The sequence below is a fragment of the Notamacropus eugenii genome, chromosome 1 (genome assembly GCF_028372415.1).
Source record: "Notamacropus eugenii isolate mMacEug1 chromosome 1, mMacEug1.pri_v2, whole genome shotgun sequence".
In the NCBI taxonomy this organism is placed as follows: Eukaryota; Metazoa; Chordata; class Mammalia; order Diprotodontia; family Macropodidae; genus Notamacropus; species Notamacropus eugenii.
In genome coordinates this window covers 420,320,411-420,341,431 of record NC_092872.1, presented here as the reverse complement: position 1 = coordinate 420,341,431, position 21,021 = coordinate 420,320,411, and the positions used below count along the sequence as shown (strand labels likewise).

Here is a 21,021-nt window from a genome sequence, read left to right as displayed (position 1 = left end):
GACCCTCAGTAACAGCATTTGGTGCACTTTCTACCATATCACATAATGATAAAAGTAACTAATCAGACTCTCAGACACCAAAGGGACCTAGAGAGAACTTGATTCAACTCTTGAATGAAGCATGCCGATTCTCTACAGTAGTAGAGAATTTGTTTGAATACCTCCAGTGATGCAGAGTTCACTACCTATATCGAGGCAACCCATTCTACTAAAGGAAAGTTCTTCCTTATACTGAGCTGAAATTGATCTTCTCTCCCATTCCTGTAACACTGAGGAAAAAAAAGTCTGTCTCATTGTCAGATTTACTCACGTAATAAGGACAAGACTAATTTGTCATTTCCAAAGCACTTTACATAGATGGCTTCATTTGAACCTCATAAAAACCTAATTTACAGATGAGCACAGAGAGGCTCAAATAAGCTAAGTGACTTGTCCATGACCTCCTAAACTAGTAAATACTAGAGGCAGGATTTGAACCTGGTTCTGCCCAATTTCAGGTCTTGAATTTTAGTCATTTATACACTATACTACATTTCCTCTCTTTCACTAAAGCAACTGGTGCCCAGGAAGACATAACCTTTCTTCCCCCTTCATCCCATCCCCCCCACCCAAGCAGTGTCTCACCCTGCCCCCAAACAAACAAGGCAGAAGTTGGTGTCACTTTCTAGACTCTAGCATGACATTACGTGAATCAGGGGTTTGCCTAATTCCAAGTCTTGAACTTTATTCATGCTATACATTATACCAAGAGGTGCCAAACCCTAATGGAAACAAACGGATCCAACCACATATAAAGATCTTTACAGACTGTATATTATGTTGACTTAGAAACAGACATGTTAACATTATTTATGTTCTACTGCATTTTTATTTATTTTATTAACTATTTCCCAATTACATATTAATCTGATTCAGCTAGCACTAAGTAGGGCCTGGTGTCTGACAGGTCTGACAGTCCTGACTCCTTGCTTTTTTGATTGTTGATCTTGATTCATTTCAGTTGTGTCCTGTGACCAAGGTTACATAGCTAATAAGTAGCAGAACTATGGCAGTCAACTTATATCCCTCAGACCCTAAATTCAGTGCTGCCCACTGTACCATACGGCCCCAAGACAAAGTAGAGATTTGCAAGACTGAAATCAGAAATCAGATGGAATCCCAGATATTATCCCATCTAGTGTAGCTGCTTTATTTTATAAGACCAGAAAACCAACTCACACTGAGATACAGGACTTGTTCAATGCCTCATGGAGAACCAGGAATAGGATCCAGGTCTCAACTTTCAGGGCACTAATCTTTTGATTATACCAAAACTTTCTAATAATTACTCCCACTGAACAAGAACAGAAGAAGCTATGTACTGAGGTGGTAAACTGATTGTTCTGGGACACCTAAGAGGATTTCCTGCTCAGGCAGGAGAAGAACACAATGCCCTTGAGGTTCCTTCTGTACACCTCTTGGAATCTGGGATTCTGTAACCACCCCCTGTGTAGTCCCAGGCTCAAGCTGAAATGGGGAGCCCATCTGAAGTTACTCTCTGGCAAGGTCTGAATGGCTGAGTAAACTCCAGGGAATGGCTGGCACCTGAGCCAGCTGGGGAAGAGCCGGCGCCAGCTCATAGAGGGAACTTACAACAGACTGGCAACCCTGGGAGTTTCCTTAGAAAAGGAGCTGAGAAAAATGGGAACCGGAGAAGAGAAAAGCTGCTTAGACAAAAACTACATGAAAACTTAACCCTCAGGTAAAACAAGTCTTATAATCCTTGCCAACAGAGAGGGAGAAAGTCCTGCAAAAGATGGATATCCAACCTTATTAGGAAAACTGCCTGTCTGCTGTTTGAGAAGCAATCAATCAAAATGCAAAGAGTCTTACATTATGCAGTCTAAGAGTTTTAGGTTCTAACGCTGACTCTCTGACTGGTGTGACCTTGGGGTATGTCATCCCCTTTCTGTGGGCTTCAAAATGAGAGAGTTCAACCAGAAGGTCTCTAAAGAAAATCCTAAATTAAGCTAAGCCTTCATGGAGACAGATGATCTCTAAGGTCCCTTCTAGCTTTACATCCCAGAGCTTGGGGCTAACATGACTCCAGCAAGGAAAAATCCAGGACCCAGTTAGGGTTAATGTGGCATCTTACCTTTGGGGAGAGGAGATCAGAGACCCAACCTCCATCTGAAGATCCCACAGCCCCACTAGCACTTTTCAGAGAGAGGCATAAGGTAGTCTAGTGAGGCTGAGGTTTAAAAGGCTTGACACGCAGGCCGCCCACACCTGTGCCCTCCTGGCTTCTGGCAGCCACACCTTCAGCCAGTCTCCCAAGCACGTTTAACCATGAGGTTGCCAGACTGCCTGTCTCCCCAGCCTGTTTCCACCGGAGCCTCTGGGCAGACAGACTACCCCACCCTGACCTGCCACTCAAGATTATGCTCAGAGGGACCAATTCCAGGAGCTTGAGCCCCAACCTCAGACCCGGATACAAAGCAGTCTGAGCCAGGTGGGGCGGGGCTAGGATACTTCCTGCCGGGCCACCTACTTTCGCTTTTGTTAAAGGGCTGGGGAGATGCTGCATAGAGAAAGCAAGTCTTGTACAGGGGACCTTGGGTGCTCTGGCTCCTCTTTCCACTCCCACTCTGGGTCCTTCAGCCAACTTCTGCCCAGCTGGCTATACTCAATAAATATAATGAGCTTTCAGACCTTTCTTTCCCTACTCTTGGCCCAATCTCCGCCCCGCCCCCCCTTCTGTATCCTCTAAGGCCTTCCCCAGGACTCTTCTCAAAACCACCCTGTTCCAACATTTTCAACAAACACTAAGGTCTTCCTTTCCCCCAATGTAGCTCTGAATGAGAATCCAGAAGGGGCTTATCATCGAGTTGGAAAGACATGGCTTTCTTTCACCGAGGTAAAGAGTAACAATTCATTTCTGTGAATTGCACAATATTATAGTATTAAACTACTGTAACAGCTTCCAAATTGGCCTCCCAGTCACCATTCTATTTCTTCCGTCTTCTGTCTGCCTCCACCAAAATCTTCCTAACGCATTTAAAACTTTTAACTGCTCTTCATAGACTACAAAATACAAGGCTACAAAAAAGTAGCTAAGCCCCAGTTCTGTATCACCAACTCACTGCCTGTTGGCCATTTTGAACTAGATGTCCCACAAGCATATTCAACTCAACTTGTCCAAATGAGAACTCATTATTTTCACTCTAAACTCAGACCTCTTCTGAACTTCCAGAACTCCTGTTTCTGCCCCAGGCATCACTATCCTTGTTCACCTGTCAGTCTCAATGCTCTCCTCAGCTCACTCTCACTCAACTCTACTTAGCCAATCAGTTAAGAGATCTTGTGATTTCTATCTCCACATCTCTGGCAACTGGTCCCTTCTCTCTACTCACAAAACTGCTCCTTCTTAAACTCAGACCATCATCTCTCATTCAGTTCTTATCATTGGTCTCCCTACCTCAAGTCCTTACCCTACTTGAAAACCACATGGTTGCTAAAACTGTTTCCCTACTCTACTCGATATCCAGTGGCTTCCCATTGACTCAATCAAAAATAACTACCTCTGTTTGGCATTTAAAATCTTTCACAATCTGGTCCCAACCCACAAGATCCAACCAAATTAGCCTCCTGACCTCATTTGATTTCCCCCTAGCTCTCACAGGCTAGATATACCCTCTCCCATCATATCATCTCAGCTTTCTGGAATCTCTTGTTTCCTTCTAGTCTCAAGTGCCACAACGAACCAGATATTGAGGGGATGCCCATCAGTTAAGGAATGATTGGACAAGCTGTGATATGAGTGTGATGAGGGTTCTGCTATTAAAAAATGAGAGCAGTTTCAGAAAAACCTGGGAAGACTTAGTTGAACTGATAAAAAGTGATGTAAGCAGAACCAGAAGAAAACTGTAAACAGCAACAATATTTTAATGATTACCTGTGAAAGATTTGGCTGTTGTGATCAATACAATGAACCAAGACAATTGTAAATGACTCATTAGGAAAAATGCTCTGGGAAGAGAACTGACGAATTCTGAGTGCAGATATTTTTTCACTTTCTTTTTCGTTCTTTGCAGCATGGCAAAAATGGAAATGTTTCGCATGACTTCACATGTATAAAGGGTATCATGTTTCTTGCATTCTCAGTGGGTGGAGGATGGGCTGAAGGAAGGGAGAGCATTTAAAGTTCAAAATTTAAAAAAAATAATGTTAAAAATATAAAAATCCTACCAAGAAAAAAACCACCTCAAATACCACCTTTTTCACAAAGTTTTTTCTGATCTCACCAGCTACTAGCTGGTACCTTCTCCCCAAATTACCCTGTACCATTTTGTAGATATATAGACAACAGTTTGGGAAGGCCTAGTTCTCTTTGTATATTTAATTGTAGAGTATAGTACCTGGAACACAAAAGACAGTATCTGACTGTTGAATCATACAGACCTTGGCATTCAAGGCCATCCACAATCTGACTCCAAACTTATCCTATGACTCTTCACTTATTCTAGTTTAATAATTCTATTAATAGAACTATTAACAATAGTTCAGTCTATTGAACGATTCTCTATCCGTCCTCCTCTCTCCAGCTCCAATGTGATATCATGTGAGTGCTAACACTGTGTAAACTCCAGCTTTTATTCAGTTTCCCCTAATCTTTAAGTCCCTCCCTATCTTCAAAGACTGTCAGTTACTTACTTGTCTCCTCCAATTAGATGGTACTCTAATGGGGAGCAAAGTGTGTCATTTAGCTTTGGATTCTTAGCATGGAGCCTAGGGTCTTACACACAGTAGGTGCTTAATAAAAGCTGGCTGAATGCTCGTTTTATAGATGAGGAAACTGAGGTTCAGAGGATGATGTGAAATTGCAGAAAGAACACAAGGTAGGGGATGATTTAAAGCACTAGATGAAGTCACTTCAGGCTGGAAGCAGCCTGGACTGGGAGAGTACAGGAAGGGGGTGGGGTGGAAAGAAAAGGTAGGACTTGGCGAGGTAGGAGGAAGGGTGCTCCAGGCAAGGCGGGGGGAACTCAGACAGGAGCCTACGCTTATTAGTCATCAATGAATCTTAACACCACATCTGAAATCTGATCTGCAAAGGTAGTGTGGTACAATGCAAAGACCAAATTGCAGACTGGAGAGTCAGGACAGTGACCCCAGCTCTGGTTCTAACTGTGTGGTCTTTCCGAGTCCTTTCTCCCTGCTGAACACCAGTTTCTTCATCTGTTGCAGGGGGGGAGGATGAGGAAATAACCTCTACCAGTGCAAGTTATCATCTCCCATTGCTGTGACTCTCCTGGTATGAGCTGAATATTAAAACAATAAATAAAAAGATCGAGCTCAGGTTGTCTGTGAGTTAAGAGCTGCTGGAGAAGAGGTAGCAGGCTTGCTTTTCTTGACCCTAGAAGGCAGAGAATTAAGAGGAGCGGAAGGAGTTGCAGGGATGATTTCCATAGTGCTCAGCTGTTTGAGCACAGACAGCTTCCTGCCACTGAAAGTCTTCAGGCTGGCATTTAAAGTCCTCTACAATCTGCTTCCCATTGCCCTTCCCAGTCTGATTTCACATTACTCTCCCCACTCATTTATTCTCTGCTCCAGTTCCAATCAAGTTATCCTGCTGGCTGTTCCCATACACAACATTCTGTCTTCCTCCTCGAGGCCTTCGAAACAAATACATGTGGGATGCACTCCCTTCTCATCTCCCCAGGCTTCCTTCCAAGCATAGCTCAGGTACCAGGGCAGCCAGGTGGTGCAATGGATAGAGCACCAATGCAGGAGTCAGGAGGACCTGAGTTCAAATCTCACCTCAGACACCTGACACTCACTAGCTGGGTGACCTTGGGCAAGTCATTTAACCCCAACTGCCTCATCCTGGGTCATCTCCAACCATCCTGATGAATATCTGGTCACTGGATCCAGATGGCTCTGGAGGAGAAGTGAGGCTGGTGACCTGCACAGCCCTCCCTCACTCAAAACAAAGTCAAGTGCAAGTCATGCCATTATTTCCCTGATGGCACTGTCTTCTTCAGCAACGAAGGACAAACACACACAGCTTAGGTACCACTTTCTACCAGAGGCCTTTCCTGACTTGTCCCTCCCCACTCCACCCCTTCCCCAGCAGCAGCCTCATCTTTAGAAAGTACTTTGTACTTACTGGTATATCTATTGTTTCCTACCTCCATTTCCCATCTCTGTGTTTTGGAATGAGCTGCCCCCCACCCCACCTCCTCACCCCCACTTCTTAGTATCCCTATCAGAGTTCAGCTTAAATACTACCTCTTAAATGAGGCCTTTCCTGATCCTCCCAGGAGATGCCAGTGACTCTCCTCCCTATTTACCCTATATTTATTCCGTAGACACTTCTATGTTGTCTCCCTGTCAGCACATGAGCTACATCACTGTTTTTCCTTTCCCTACATCATTTGTTTTCCAGTGGCTAGTTACCTCACCCTAAGTGAGTACCTCAATAGACCTTTGCCTAAAGGGGCCAAGGTCTCCCATTGCATCCTGGGTCATCTCCAGTCATCCTAATGAATATCAAGCTACTGGATCCAGATGGCTCTGGAGGAGAAATGAGGCTGGTGACCTGCACAGCCCTCCCTCACTCAAATCAAAGTCAGCTGCAAGTCATGTCTTCACTTCTCTGATGGCATGGTCTTCTTGGGCAACGAAGGACAAACACAACAACAACCTCCACTTTAACATCCTTGAGGGTAGAGTTTTTTTTTTTCATCTTTGTAATCCTAGCACTAAATAAATGCACTTTATAATATTTGCTGAACTGAATTTTGGCAGAGACTGAATGACTTCCTGTCAGGGAAACCAAAGAGATCTCTGAAAGGTCCCTTTCGGTCTGCACTGGGTCATTTAAGAGAAGTAGGAAATGATGTTCCATTCCCAGATGAGAACTGAACACACTTCAGTCTACTCTCCCTGGAAATAGAAGAATGAACACTAACTTTCTTCACACGGTAACTGTGTAGAAGGAAGCCGCTTTGGGTGGGCAAAGCCGTGGTCTAGCAAACCGGAAATGGGTACCAGCAGGGAGCTGTTATCCTGGTCATGCCACCAACTGTGGTCATATGAATTCTAAGCAAGTCCCTTCCCGTTTCTGAGGGCGTTCCTTTCCTCATTAAATTGAGGAAACATTTTTTGGGGGAGGACTTACTAATGAAAACGATTGAGAAAGTGCCATCCAAAACAATTGTTGCTAAACCTGCTATTAAAAAAACAATGGCTTCCACATTCTTTTGGAGAAGCAGCTTTTGACCAGCCATCTCAGAAGTGCAGGACACAGATTGCCAGAGGTGGGGACAGAGTGCTGTGGACCTCAGATGTCAGAACTGGGGCATGAGGAAATTTAGAACAAAGGTCAGACCCAGGGGGATCTCAGAGATCATCATCTATCTCACTTTACAGATAAGCCAAAAAAGGTCCAGGAAAGGACTTTCGAGTCAAGGATATTCAGAGCTGGAAGAGGATAATTTAGTGCATATGTGAATGGGAATTACCTTCTACTACAGGGGTTCTTAATCCCTTTTTGCAGGTCATGGACCCCTCTGGTAGTCCGGTGATGCCTATGGATCCCTTCTCAATGTTTTTAAATGCATAAAATAAAATACATGGCAACACAAAGGAAACTTTTATTGGAATACAGTTACAGATATATATCTATATATATATAAATCTATCTATCTGTATATATATATATATATATATATATATATATATATATTTAAATGTTAATATGCCCTAGGTTAAGAACTCCTGCTCTACAGGATTTTAATACCTCCAACAAGTGTTATCCAGTGTTCACCCAAAGACCTTTGGTGATGGGGATCACCTTCCTCCTCCCAAGTCACCCATTCCACTTTTGGATAGCTCCTCTTATGTTAAGCTAAAATCTGTCTTGAACTACTTAGTTCTGTCCCCCCCAATCCAGGGAGAACAAGTCTAGTCCTTCCATATGCCAGACCTTAAAATACTTGAAGACAGTGATTATGTGTGAGCCCTCACCCCATCCCCTTCCCTGGCCTTCTCTTCTCTGACCTACACAGTGAATTAATGGCAGAGCAGGTGAAAAAGCCAGATTTCCTGATTCCCAATGCTGGACTCTTTCAAGTGCCTAACTCTAGTACTGCTTAACTCTTAATAAGGTACACTGTCATGTGATTGCTAACATTATATAACTTCTAAGGCTCCAGACCTAAGAGAAAAGGAGAAACAAGCTGGAAACAATTTCTGCTTGACATTGGACAAGTCCTTCTGGTACCTGAACCTCACGGTCCTGTCAAATGAGAGGGCTGAATAGACCTTGCTGGCTCTGACAATCCCTGAATCTGGGATGTGTTTTCTCTTCTTTGACCTGTGAGATTTCCCTGGCCCCATAGCAGCAGTTCACTGGTATATCAAGCACAAGCACCCTCAGAGAAAGGCAAAAGGCTGAGGTCTTAGGTGGAGGCTACTGCAATATTTAAGCTGCACCAGGCATCAGTAAAAGGCTCAGGCTGTCTGTCTCGAGGCCTCTCAGGCCCCCAGAGTCCTGGGCTACCAAATACTGTTGATTTTGTGATCTTTTTCAGCAGTTCCCTCCTTTCTAGCCTCTGAAGGGCACCTCTCCCTGTCACTGTTCTCTCCACCAGTCTGGTCCCTCCAATGCATCCTGAACAGGCTTCATACTTAGCATTTAGAGCTGGGAGGGCATCTAAAGACCACCTAGTCCAACCTTTGACATTTAGCAGATGGTGAAACTGGGGATTAGGGGTAGAGAGATTTCGAAGATACCGCTGGGTAAGGAGGCCTCTTCTCAATTCCAGAAGTCTTTGTCTGCGGTGCACATTTATTTATTTATTTGGGGGGTGGGGGAAGGCAATCAAAATTAAGTGCCCAGTATCGCATAGCTGGTAAGTGTCTGAGGCTGAATTTGAACTCAGGCCTTTCTGACTCCAGGGCTCTATCCACTGTACCACCGAGCTGCCCCTGCAGAATACATTTTAATAGTTCACAAATATGAGCTAAAAAAACCCCTAGAGATCATCCCATCTAACTTGTACCTGAGTAGGAAACCCTCTCTATGGGACAGATCCAGTAAACAGAAGTGTTTACTGAATATCTTCTTGGAAACCTTCCTGGATGGGGAGATATCAACGTCTCTGCGCTGACCCATTCTGACTTGGTTCTCACTATTTTAATTCAGTGAATCACCAGGCAGCAGCCCTGTTCCCTCATCATCAAGGTGACCTTCCTCTGGACTATCCCTTCTAGCTTGTCCAGATCCTTCCTAAAATGTGACACTCAGAACTGGAACACAGCTCTCTGGATGAGACAAGGGACAATGGGGTTGGGAGCAGGAGACAATCATGTTACATTTTGGGGGGAAGCCATGTCACACAACTGATACATACTAAGCTTGATTCTCTATGGTCTGATACTTTGTAATGTGGTGGTTTTACATAAGAAAGTTTTAGGTTCCCCAAAGGCAGTAGAGGCAACCTAGTTCAAGCACTGGTCTGAGAAATCAGAGGATGTGGACATGTGACCTCTAGTCCTTGGCTCCTCCTTTTCTTAGCTGGGTGACTGCTGCTGGGTCCCAATTTTTTCATCTGTAAAATGGGGACTAAAACTACCTGCCTGCTGGAAGGCTGCTGTGAGGATCAAATGAGATAATGTAAGTATAAAACTCTTAGAAACATGGGGTTATTTCACAATCCCAGTCTCCACCTTTGCCTTTAAAACTAGGCTTGTTGCTTGTTGTGGTGGCAAGGACCTAGAAACAAAGTAGATGCTTGCTGACTGAGGAATGGCTAAACATTAAGTACAGAAACATAAGGGAATAGTATTTCACTATAAGAACAATGGATATAAAGAATGCAGAAAATGGGAAGACCTTTATGAACTGATGCAAAGTGAAGTAAGCAGAATCTGGGAAACAATTTTACACAGAGACAACATGTAAAATGTAAATGCAAAAAACACTTTCCCCCACCCCCAAAGATGAATGCTATATAATGTCTAAGCTTGGCCTAGGAGTTGAGAAGATATAGCCCACCCTTCTCTGTAAAGGTGGGGGGCTATGGGTGTGGAACGTTGATATGCTGTCAGAACACCATACACTAGTTAGTTTTATAAACTACCTTTCCCCCTTTCTTTTTTATTTCTTATTAAGAGGGATGACTCTGGAGAGGGGAGGAATATATTTAGAAATGATATAAAAACAATATCAATACCTCCCCCCCAAACCAATAACAATCAAATAAAAAACAGAAAGTGATGCTTAAGGTTGTAGTGCCTGAATCCACATTTCCAACAGACCCCCAGCTAGCCTGGAGAGCCCAGGATAGCAGACTATTCACCTCCAGGCTTCAGAAAGCTGGTGGAGCCACAGGTTACTCACAGAAGAGTCACACCCAGCTTTTAAATGCACCATCTAGAGACAACGTGCTTGGGGGCGGAGGAGCTCAGCACCTGATCATTTATTTGGATGACTGGCCAGAGCAGGGAGGGGTCAGACAGTGAGAAAAGGCTAGAAAGGTAGGGTGGAATCTGGATGGCAGAGGACCTAGGCATCTTGGGTAACAGTTCCGTTTTAGTAAAGATATTTAAGCTGAGGCTGAGTAATCCTTTGTCAGGGATGTTGTAGGGGAAATTCCTGTTTAGGCATGAACTGGATGAGATGCCCTCCACGGCCCCTTGCAGGCCTAGGCTTCAAGGACCAAGCATTATAAGCTGACCCTTTTAGGACACTCAGAGCCTGTTTGCCCAGATTTAATAAAGGAGCTGGCCTGATCTGATATGCTAATTTCCCTTCTGGCTTTACAACATAGTATAAAAGAGGTGGATGACATCTTAAGAGATTAATTACTTCAACACCCTCATCTTACAAATAAGGAAACTGAGGCCTAAAGAAGTGAGTGACTTGCCCAAAGCTAAACACCATGCAGTTAGCAAAGCCAGCATTTTGTTTTGAAAAATCTGGCCAGTGATTCATCCCTTTGCCCTTTTTTACCTCCTCCCCCCTTTCTACTTCCAAAGTTTCCTCCTAGTCCGAGCCTCGTCCAAAAGTACAGTAAAGAACGCTAGGTATGAAGTTAGATGACATGGATTCCAATCCCATTTCCAGTACTTACTACCTGTTTGACAGTGAGCAAGTCACTTCACTAAAGCTGCAACCTCCTCATCCATAAAAACAAGAGTCAGAGCCGGGGGACTTGGATAAAGGGGTTCTTAAAGCACTTTTACATCATGGACCCTTTTGTCAGTCTGGTGAGGCTTTCTCAGAATAATGTTTTAAATGCCTAAGATGCATAGGATTACAAAGGAATTCAATTATATTAAAATAGTCATTCACATATTTCTTAAAAGTACACACACTCCAGGTTAAGAACCACTGATACAGGCCCTCATTTTTGAGGAGGAAATGGAAGCCCAGAAATGGAAGTGACTTGCCCTGGGCCTTACAGGGAAGTAGGCAGCACAGATTGTACAAATCTGGACTCAGATCTCCCCACCTGAGAGTCAATGCTCCTTCCCTACATCAGATCAGGCAGCCTCCCTATCCTTGGAACCTAGGAAATATAACTAACCTCTGTGTCTGATGTGCCAAGCTCTCCATCACATTTCACAGCCTACCCAGCACTGGTGATTTGTGTTCTGTGTCTGTCAAAAACAGTCCCCTTAGACTGAGCTCCCCAAGTGCTGGCCTGGGGCTGACAAAACATTTCTTCCCCAAACACCATCCCTTGCTGAGCCCTCTCTACACACAGTTAGCAATGGGCAGATGCTTGTTCAGTAGGGTCCTATCCTCCTCTCCCAACAGTGGGTTATACACTGTACAATCTACTCAATATCCTTGGTATTCTTGAAAAGGCACCATCCAGAAAAGACCCCAGATTTGGTCCATTGTCAAGTTTCAGGAGGTCAAATGGGGTCATTGGGAGCTTCCAGCAGCTGAAGTCTAAGAAGAGGCTGAGGCCAGGCCCAGCCCAGCCAGCTGGTCATGAGCACTTCCTGGAAGCTGAGAGGGAGACTGGGCAACTCCCCGGCACAGCTGCATGCAAGATCATGTTTCCCATAGCAATACCAGGGATGCTCAAGGCCCATGACTGACCCCAGAAGCTGAGAAGGGGAACACTGGCAGGACCTTTAGAGGAGCTCCTGATTGCTGGAAAGTCAGATGAGACAATGTGGGGGAACGAAGACTTGATGCATTTGGGAGTCAGCCCCAGCCTCTGCTGAAAATGCCTTTGTGTGGCATTCCAAGCCCTCTCAATCAGGTATCACCTATCAAGTCTTCTATGATTATCCCACAAGCTGCTGTGCTCCAGCCAACCTGGAAATGGAGGGCAGCAGGATGGTATAACGGAGAAAGCACTAAACACAGAGACAGGAAGACAGTACCCACCTGTGTGACCACAGGCAGTAGCTTAACTTCCCTCTAAAATTGGGGGTAGGGACAGACTAAATGGCCCCAGGTCTGTTCTGGTTCTCCATCTAGCATTCTAGGTGTCTACTGTACTTACTCACTATTGCACTTGCTTACAATGTTCCTTATACCTAGAATACCCTACTCTACCTCTGCCTACTGAATTCTGATCCATTCTTACAAGTCCAATTCGAATGCTGCCTCCATGAATCCTCCCCTGATCAAATGAGAGGGTGCCCCCCCACCCCATTCTCTGAAATAGATATATGATATATAGCTTTTTAGGTCCCTTCCAACTCTGAGTCTATGTCTTTTATTTTTTGTAATGCTTTTATGTCTTCCTAATGTGCTTATTCAAATAATTCCATGTATTTTGTTTACCACTGTTTGCATCTTATTCCCTTTCAAGGCTATGAGTTTTCAAAGGGCAGGAATAGTGTTTCATATAAACTCTGTATCTTTAGAGGCCTCCAGCACTAACCCCTATAATGTTCCTTTTGGTATTCAATCACAGTCTGTCTCCCTGCAATTTTTAATTATAAGTCTGGTTGCCCCAGATGAACCAGACAGTCCTGGACAGCAGGGAGCAGATCTCCTCCCTCCCATTGAAGTTGAGAACAGAACTGGAAAAGAAGCAGGGATGCCTGCTTTACAAGTGTGTTCACACTAAACGAAGTTTGTCATCTGAATTAGGTTGATCAGGGTTTCTACAACAAAAGGAGACCCTATATTTAAGTGCTTCCACTCAGCTTCTGTTATTCAGTCATTTACAGTTCTGTCAGACTCTTTGTGATGCCATTTGGGGTTTTCTTGGCAAAGTTACTGGAGTGGTTTGCCATTTTCTTTCTCCAGTTCATTTTAGAGACGAGGAAATTGAGGCAAACAGGGTGAAGTGACTTGCTCAGGGTCACGCAGCTTCTAGATGCCTGAAGGAAGATTTGAATTTGGGAAGATGAATCTTCCTGATTCCAGGCCCTTAGCTCTATTTCATCACCTAGCTGCCCTGAGTTGCTCATATCCTAAAGAGGGTGATTCTTTCAGGAGACCCAGGTTCAATTCTTGTCCCAAAGTATCCTACCTAGTTTTGGGACTATGACTGTATCTCTTCTGGCCCTCAAGTTTCTTCCAATTCTAAGTCTTACGAGTCCTGTGTGTTGTGCCCATTGAGGTGAGTGTGAAAAGCTCTCAATAGGAGTCAATTCTAGTCCCAGATGGGGCATTAACATACTTGGGCACAAGTGACCTTGGGCAAATCCCTTTCCTTTACTAGATGGATAAAGCATTTACTAAGTGCTTGTTAGGTATCAGATACTAGGTTAAGGGGAAAGGGTTGGGGAAGGATGTAAATCCAAGTAGCTCAGTCTGCCCTCAATCTATATTCCAATTCTAATGGAGGAAGGAATTCTGTTGAGTATCAGTTTGATCACACATTGCTCTCTTTCCTAAACTCAACGGTCCAGCCACAGTGGCCTCATACCTACCACTCCAGACCTGGGTCTCCATGACTTTATAGCAACTGTCCTGAAAACACTCCCACCTGGTAACTTCACCTTCTCCCATGACGCCTTTCCTGATCAATCCTCTCAGGTCCTAGAGCCCAAACTCTCCAAATTACTTTGCATTTATTTTACATACACTCTGTATACACTTTTATGTACATGTTGTTTAATATAAAATCATCAGGGACTGCTTCATTTTTTTCATCTTTGTCTTTGAATCCTTAATATAGGGTGGTGGGGAACCTCTGGCCTCAAGGGTAGCCTTTTGAATCCAAACTTCACAGAACAAATCTCCTTAATAAAAGGATCTGTTCTGTAAAACTTGGAGTCAGTCAAAAGTCACCCTAGGGCCTCAAGGAAGAAGGTTCCCCACCCCTACTAGCACCAAGCACAATATCTGGCACACAGAAGGTGACTGATAAATGTGTATTGATTGATTGATCTCCACTCCCTCCTCTGTAATATCAAGGGAATCATAAGAACCCTCTGGCATCTTATGAATGAGATAGCTGCAGACATTCTCTGCTATTACAGGAAGAGGCTGGAAAAGAAAGAAGACTTTTTTCCTGATGAGGCTGAAGGAGCAGTAACAGCACTTAGCATTTCCTGCATACTCCTGAATAGTGCACATAATCTCAGAGTCAGAAGGGACATTAGGGTCAGAAAGGACTGGAGACTTGACCAAGGTCACACACCAAGTTAACGGAAAGAAACAAGACTATGACTCAGGACTCCTGACTTCTGGTTCAGGGTTCTGTAGAGGGTCAACAGATTATGGTCTGATTAGGTTTAAATTTCTTCTTGCATCTACAACCCTTTACTGTGTGGTGCAGACCTGAAAAAGGCTCATGCCAGACAGATGTGCCACATGAGGCCGATTTTCCATGTTTCTCTGAGATCCAAGGATAACATATAATGAAAGCAGATGCATCAAGAAAAGAAAACCAAACTTTTGAGTACTACCGCCTGGTAGGAACTCATTCTAAGAGAGTACCCAATCTGAAGCAAGCCACTTAGTCCAACCTCTTCATGTTATAGGTGAGGAAACTGGGAGGTGAGGGTGTGGTGAGGGGGCAATTAAATGATTTGCCCAAGACCACATAGGTAGTAAGTGTCTGAGACAGGGCACTGCCAGTATTCTTTCCTTGATGACAATGGGATCTCTCTCTGTAGATTTCCTAGAACCACTTCTCCAACTCTAGAACGGATCTGTTTCCCTCTCCTCCTCCAAAATGACCAAACATTTATATTTCTAAAATTAAGTTAAAAATCTTCAGGGATTCACAACTGTTTGAGGAAAATTCAAATTCCTTTACTTGAAACCAAAGACTCTTTGTAATCAGGTGCTATCAGTTCAACTGGATCCAACAAGCATGTATTAAATGGTTCCTATATGCAAGTCACAGCTTACTTTTCTGACCTCCTCTCATATTCCTCCCCTTGATACACATTATGCTGCAACAAAACCAGACTCCTGTCTGTCCCTCCTGGCATCCTGCAGTCCCCCCTTTGTCTATCTTGTTTCCTATTTCTGGAAGGTCTTCCTTTCTCATCCTTAAAAAGCACTCCTCAAATGTCCTGATCTCCTCTGGGACCTTCTCCCTTAGACCTCACATAACACTTTGCTTTCTATTTCTTGAATGCATTTCAATAAAAATGGATGTTAAATTTATTTGCCACAGTCCTTTATTAGATGGTAAAACCCATGAGGGCAAAGATTATGATTCATCTAAAATTTTATTCTCCTGTGAGCAACGAGTAACAGTCTTAACATTTGGGTGGGGGGGATTCCTCTGCTTGTCTACTTCCCCTTCCCCAACTCTAGGAAAAATCATAGCTCCCCCTTTCCTGCAAAGGCTGGGCAGAGAAAAAAACTGCCCATTTGATAAGCTCACATACAGATACGAAGGACATCACATCTGGTTTCTCATTCTAGTTCTGATACCAGTTAAATGTCTTTGTCCCAGTCACTTTACCTCTGACCTCTGTGAGGTGTACTGAAGTAGAAAGGAGTAAGGAGGCCTGTCTTCCAGTACTAATTCTGGCACCAATCCACTGTGTGACCTCAAATAGGTCCTGTCCCTTCTCTGGTCCCCGGTTCCCTCATCTGTCCAAATGCCAGAGACCTTCTCTTGATTCTCTCTCTGTACCCAACCTCGGGATTCTTTGGAGTTCAGGGGCTGGCCGTGAGGAAGGTGAGAGAGACCTGACCCCAGACTCTCTGAAGATTAATCCCAGCCTTAGCTCTCCACAGTGAGAATTCAGAAGGTGACTCACAGAATTTAACAACTGGAAGGGAGCTCCCTGATGGCTACTCCAACCTATACCCGAAAGAAAAAGAAACTCTAAGATAACGGGCTCTCCAGATTCAGATTCACAGCCTCTGGAAGGAGGGGGTGGATTTTCACCTGCTCACCCAAGAGAAGTCCATGGCTCTTTTGCAGGGTCTCATAGGAAGTATTTGCTGACCTTAAGCCTACATTTGCCTCCCCCCCAAGTTCTCTCCTCATCAGCCAAACAAAACAATAATAGCCTTTTAAGTACTTGAAGACAGGCTTTCCGGTGCCCCATCCCCAGCTCTTCTCTTGCTTCATTCTCTCCACAAGCTAAATCTTCCCAGTTCCATTAACTGACCTTCAAGTGATGTGGACTCAAGGCCCTACAGCATTCTGATCATTCTCCAGGTTATTAACATCCTTTCTCTAAAATGCAGTGTCCAGAAGGGAATACAATACTTGAGATATGGTCTGATTAGGGCAGAGGACAAGAGATGGTGGAAGACCGGGATTTCTCACCGCCCCTTCTCCCTACCTAGGGGGTTGGTCTTGACAGGAATTTACAGCTAAATCCTAGAATCCAAGTAGCTTCACACTCGGGTTCTTATCCTCCCAATCTAGGGTGAAGACTGTGCTTCTTTTCCTATTATCTAACTTTCTCCTCAAAATGGACATTTGCAAATATGGCTTTTTTTTTTTGGAGGAAGGGAACCTAAGGCAGCCAAGGTTATGCGGGAGACTCCTCTGGGGGAGGCAGACTATCCATGCTTCTCTAAGGTTTCTCCCTTACCCCCAAAAGCCAGTCCATCAATACCCCTTCTAAGCATGACATCTTGCACTTGGACAACTGCAGCAGCCTCTGAACTAGGTCATAGGTAGGATCACAGGTCTAGAGCTGGAAAGAACCTCTAAGGCCAACTGGTCTAACTTCCTGATTTTACAGAGGGAGGAACTGAGGTCCAGAGAAGTCAAGTAATACAGGACACAAAGGGTGTTAAGTGATACAAGGGCATAAACAGGTTATCAAGAGACTTGGATTGAAGATCTGACTGGATGTATGACGTTGGCAAGTCTCTTTCCTTCTCTAGACCGCAAATTCCCCCAGCTGGACAGTCCTTGTGACAAGTGCTTTGTAAGCAGTAAGATGTCATGGAAAAGAGCAGTAGTAGGTACCCCTGGGCTGCCTTTCTCCCTGAATTTGCACGATTCTTATAGGTAAGGGACAACTAAAAGCTCACCCAGTCCTCTTCCTCCCCTATTACATTCGCTTAGTAACAATCAACTAACAAAAGACAGATGTGAAAGAATAATGCAGTCTCAAAGTGACTTTGGGGGCAGTGGAGGTAGCGAGCATCTCATCACCTGCCAAAATTTTGAGGCTGGATGAATAATCTGAGGGATGCTATAGAGGTATTACTGCTCCTATGGATTTCTACTATAAATAGAGTCACTTTCCATTCACTAGCACAGTTTATCGTATCAGCCCTGTGTTTTGAGAACTAGCTTTTATTAGCCTCACTTTATAGAACTGAGTGGAGGCCTTCCGGAGAGGAAAAGTGCCTTACTCAGTCAGGGTCATGTAGCAAATTGGTGTCACAAACCCTACTTGAACCATGTCTTCTTATTCCCAAGCCAGGTTCTCTTTCCACGACACCACTAATATCTCATGTCTTTTTTCCCCACCTTCCTTAGACTGACTAGTTCCTAGTTTTGGTCCTGATAAAATGAGGCAAGGCTCAAGTGAGACACACAGCCCGACACTTAGTAGGTGCTATATAAATGCTTATTATCTCCCTCTCCCTGCCACTGAACTGACATGTCCTAGAAGGTCTATTCCCCTCTTAGGGGCTTGGTTTCCTCATCTGTAAAATGAAGGGGTTGGCGTTAATGATCCTTAAGTCTCCTTCTGGCTTGGAGGTTTTCCAAGCAACCTCCTCCCTCTATTTAGAATTTTGTTTTGTGTTTCTGGGTCTTTGTTCCCTTGTGAGACTGATGGGAAGGAACTGGGGGTTGTGGAGGGAGGTTCTCTTGCTGCTTGGGGCTGTGTCACCCTGAGAAGGGGGTGGACAGGGCAGGGCTCAAATCTGGGTACACTGAGTCACTCCCTCGTAGGAATAGGCTGTCAGCTAGTGCAACAGGCCAAAACAAAAAAAAAAAGAAAAAAGAAAAAAAGAGGAGGAGGAGGCAGGAGGCAACCAAAGGAGGTTAAAAGAGAAGGGAAGAGTGAGGGAGGGAGGAGGCCCCAAGGAGAGGATGGAAAATACAACAGACTATTTCAACAGCCCTTCCCAAAGGCGCGCACCCGCCTATCATTACAACCCCAGTTTAATTACCCATCATTATAAACTGAATCCACAATAGATGCCAACTGCATTTTCTAAGGACAGCTTCTCTTCTCTTATTCTCCCCCTCCCTACTACCACTAGGGAGAATCTACATAATGTCACATTGAGATTAACTCCCCTTCATCCCTGAACAGCTGAGAGAGGTTCCGAATCCTTATCCCTTAATGGGAAGGGGATGGCACCACGGTGGTAACAGCCTGGCCGGAGTCAGGGTCCTAGGAAAGCCCCTGCAAAGTTTGTCCTTAAAAACACCCGTTCACAGAGGCTGCCCAGGGCTCCGGGGGCCAGGGGAGGCCAACTCAAGCTGAGTAACCAGGATCTCCCTTTCTCCACCCCAAAGCCAGGCTCCCAGAAATAAACGGGAGCTGAGCTCACATCCTGTGGGGATCTGAAATAGCCCAGGCAGGTTAAAATAGCGCAGAGTCCACGGCAGCAGCGTCGGGTCGGCCCAGGCCAGGCAAAGCAGGGTCCACTCCGTCCCGTCCCCCTCCGGGGAGCTCGGCCGGGGGCCCTCCCCCCGCGCGCCCCCGCGCACAAAGCGGCAGCCCCCTCCCCCATTCCCAGGGCGTGGGCCCCCAGCCCCGCTTTGTTAACCAGCCTTCCAGCGTCCCCTCCGGGGCCAGCCAGACAAGCCGAGCCGAGCCAAGCCGAGCCGAACAGAGCCGAGCCGGGCCGAGCCCCCGGGGCCGGACTCGGCCCCTCATGCTGGCGAGGGGGGCAAAAAACCACAAAATCGCTTCCACTCACATTGCTTCAAGAGGTCCAGACACAAAGCCATGAGACCCGAGGGGCGCAGGGGCGGAGACAGACAGAGACAGAGAGGGAGAGAAGGAGAGAGACAGAGAGACAGAGACACCCAGACAGAGGTCGGTCTGCTCCGGGAGGAGGAGTCCCCTTGGCTGCCAGAGGCCGGAGCCCGGGAGGAAGCCGGAGTCCGCCCCGCCCCGCCCGCTCCCGGCACAAAGCCCCGGCGTGGCCGCTCCGGCGGCGCTCAGCTGCGCGCACGGGCCCGGGCCGGACACCGGGACGGCCGCGGGGCGCCCGAGCCGGGGAGGGAAGGCGGCGGCTCGAGGCTCGGCCAGAGCCCAGGGCGCACGGAGACAGGGAGAGCCCGTTGGGGGCGGCTGCACTCACCCTCCTCCCTCGCTCTGCCCCGGCCGCTCCGGTGATGGACTTGCCAGGGGAGGGGCCTCTGGGTTAAAGCCCCGCGCGCGGCCCCACCTCCGGGCCCGCGTCACCGGCCGCGCGGCGGCTCCCCGGCCTCTCCCCCTCCCTCTCCCCTGCGCTCTGGGGCGCGGCGGCGGTGGAGGGCTGGGGGCAGGGGGGCCCGGGAAGGGAAGGATTTAGGAGCACAGGCACGCGCACACGCTACACCCCGCGCCGCTCATGTGTGCACGTGCCCGCCCCGGGGGGGCGGTGCACACAGGCAACCCCTTGCAAACCCAACAGTGCGGGAGTGCACGCGCGCGCGAGCACGGCTAGGCCTGGACGGGCGGAGGGCGGGTAGGAAGCATGCGTGCACAAGCACATCCAATCCGACGTGCACGACACAGCGCCGCTACACTCCGGGGCGGAGCGCGCACACGCACGTGCACAGCTTGCCCAGGGCGGGTGCACGCGCCGCACGAGCGCGCACGTGTTCTGAGCACGCTGGACCCGGCGTGGGCACACCCACCCACCCGCCGACGTCCCACCCGCCGCGCTGTAGGTCCTGCGGGCGGGGGAAGGAGCTGCTTCACGAGCCGAGGCTGCCCGGGCACAGGCATTCCCGCAGGGACTAGTTCGCCTGGTCCTAGTTGCGCCTGGCACGGGACCAGCCCCACCCGTGCTCTGACCAGCTGGCATTCCGCACATGCTCAGTGTGGAAGTCCCGGGCTGGTGCCCACGTCCCAGCCGCTGTTCCCTTTGGAGAGCACGAGTGGGCTAGTTCCGCTCAGCGCACACCAGCCCGCGGCCCGGAGCTGGCAGCTCTCTGACAGATCCCTGCTCATCCTCGTCCACAGACGCTCTTTCCTTCCCGACCCCTTTCTCTTTCTGCTCGCCTTTTGTTTCCTCCTTCAGAAGAAGCATTTAAGAGGGCAGCCAGGACTTTCAGAATCCTACCTATTAGCGCTGAGAGGGACAAGTGGATGAGCTACCGTATTTTACAGAAGGGAAACCGGTGCAGAGTGGGAAGAAAGGTACTTGCCGTCATCACATATGAACAAAAATCGGTCGCCACGCTCCGTGACTTCTTCAAACTGAACAGGCTTGCATCCGCTCCCGCCCCTAAACCAATTCAGGCTTCAAACTTAGACTATGACAGTAACCTCCTAACTGGCTGCCTCCCTTTGCAGTTCATCCTCTGGGAACTATAATTTCCTAAAGCAACATGATCATAGATTTAGAACTGGAAAGAACTTTAGGGGATCATCTAAACCCACTACTCTTATTTTTCAGAGGAAGAAAAGGAGGCCTCGGAGATATTAAGTGTCTTGCTCAAGAAT

At 46.6% G+C, this 21,021-nt stretch overlaps 1 protein-coding gene across 5 annotated transcripts in view; it reads right to left on the bottom strand.

Moving 5' to 3' along the window:
* DLGAP4 (DLG associated protein 4) overlaps window positions 1-21,021 on the bottom strand; it is a 223,024-nt gene that overhangs the window by 40,963 nt on the left and 161,040 nt on the right. The window contains exon 1 of one of the 5 annotated variants that reach the window (XM_072631418.1): window positions 19,670-20,031. The exons of 2 other annotated variants lie outside the window; for them this stretch is intronic. Coding sequence is in view for 1 of the 3 variants with exons in the window: in XM_072631417.1 (XP_072487518.1) it covers window positions 19,283-19,313 (31 nt within the window). In the remaining 2 variants the exon portion in view is untranslated. Of the gene's footprint in view, window positions 1-2,134; window positions 2,638-19,282; window positions 19,589-19,669; window positions 20,032-21,021 lie in introns of those variants that run through there. 2 more of the 5 variants (XM_072631417.1, XM_072631419.1) reach the window with 2 other exon arrangements.